We start from the raw sequence: 1,164 nt of genomic DNA, 5'->3' as shown, positions 1-1,164 counted from the left end.
ACTTCACTTCAGTTATTTTCGTTACATAAAGCAGGGCTTGTTGAAATCGGGAAATCCGATAGGCACCTGTCATTTACATCCGATGGTTAGTAGGTTGTCTCGATGCGCTGTCACAGCTTGACAACTTCGCAAGAGTCGTGAAAGGGAACCCCATTGAATTGCTGGATTGAATTTCGGGCGTTACATTGTTAAGTACATAAAATACACCTAGAGTTATTTCGAAATACCAGAAAACACTATTTCTAGTTAGGTTTCCCTTAAGTTGCGTTCGAAATTTGCGCGCTTTTGTCTGAAGGATTAAAAGGCACTTTAACTATTTTGGTGAGTTTTTACAGAGACCAATATTTATCAGAATGGTAAGTGCTGAAAACGAAATAATACCCAGTGATTTCATTGGCTGCTTCCAATTAATCTAAGCTGTAACTTTTTCTTAAACATTTCCTAATTTATGGTCAAAATGTGAGCACCGGTTTCGTTGGTTATCTACTTCACAGCATAACCTAACCACCGCTGCATTCCTTACATCACTATTTCACCTTTCTCTTGGATATAGACTAAGAGAACTTCATGGATGTCCACCTCTACACTTGAGTGAAACTCTAGCAAAAGCGGCTCAAAAATATGCCGAAGTAATGGCAAAGAAGGGGTTCCCTGAGCACAGCGAATGCACCGACTATGGAGAAAACCTAATCACTCGATGGCATTCTGGAGGAGCTGTCTTAACTGGTATATCTTTTCGCTTAAAATAAGGTGTAGAATTTGCTGACACGTTTGCTACTTGCGCCATGTATGTGTGACACCGCGACTTGTAACTATCTGAGCCCGCAATTCACACACAGATATGATAAGTGTCATAGGTCAGTTTATGATCCTTTGAAGCGCCCATTTTAGCCAAAAAAAAAACTGATTCGTTGGTGTTAGTAAAGCTTTCGATTGCTGGATGGAAGTCTAAGCAATCAAACGTCTATGTGACAAGTGGTAGCTGTGGCGGTTGTCAGTCTACTTAGGTCCCGTTAGCGAATGTGCACTGCATCGGTTGACGAATGCCCCTCCAAATTTTAATGCTGCTGCCTTCTCTGTAAGAAATCTGTCTGGTAATTCAGCTGTCCACAGAATACTAATACACACACACACGCACACATTTTCCGCCTCTTGGTAACAAAA

The 1,164-nt window shown here is 41.2% G+C and overlaps 1 protein-coding gene across 1 annotated transcript in view; it reads left to right on the top strand. All coding sequences in view use genetic code 11, as the record gives it.

The window, feature by feature from the left end:
- Window positions 1–1,164, top strand: part of EGR_09445 (Golgi-associated plant pathogenesis-related protein) — a gene marked incomplete at both ends in the record, with an annotated part of 3,881 nt that overhangs the window by 1,834 nt on the left and 883 nt on the right. The window contains one exon of the mRNA XM_024498694.1: window positions 554–726. Within this exon, the coding sequence (XP_024346881.1) occupies window positions 554–726 (173 nt within the window). The remainder of the gene's footprint in view (window positions 1–553; window positions 727–1,164) is intronic.

The sequence above is a fragment of the Echinococcus granulosus genome (genome assembly GCF_000524195.1).
Source record: "Echinococcus granulosus chromosome Unknown EG_S00148, whole genome shotgun sequence".
Lineage (NCBI taxonomy): Eukaryota > Metazoa > Platyhelminthes > Cestoda > Cyclophyllidea > Taeniidae > Echinococcus > Echinococcus granulosus.
Note: the sequence above shows the minus strand (reverse complement) of the source record. Positions and strands in the feature narration are given on the sequence as shown.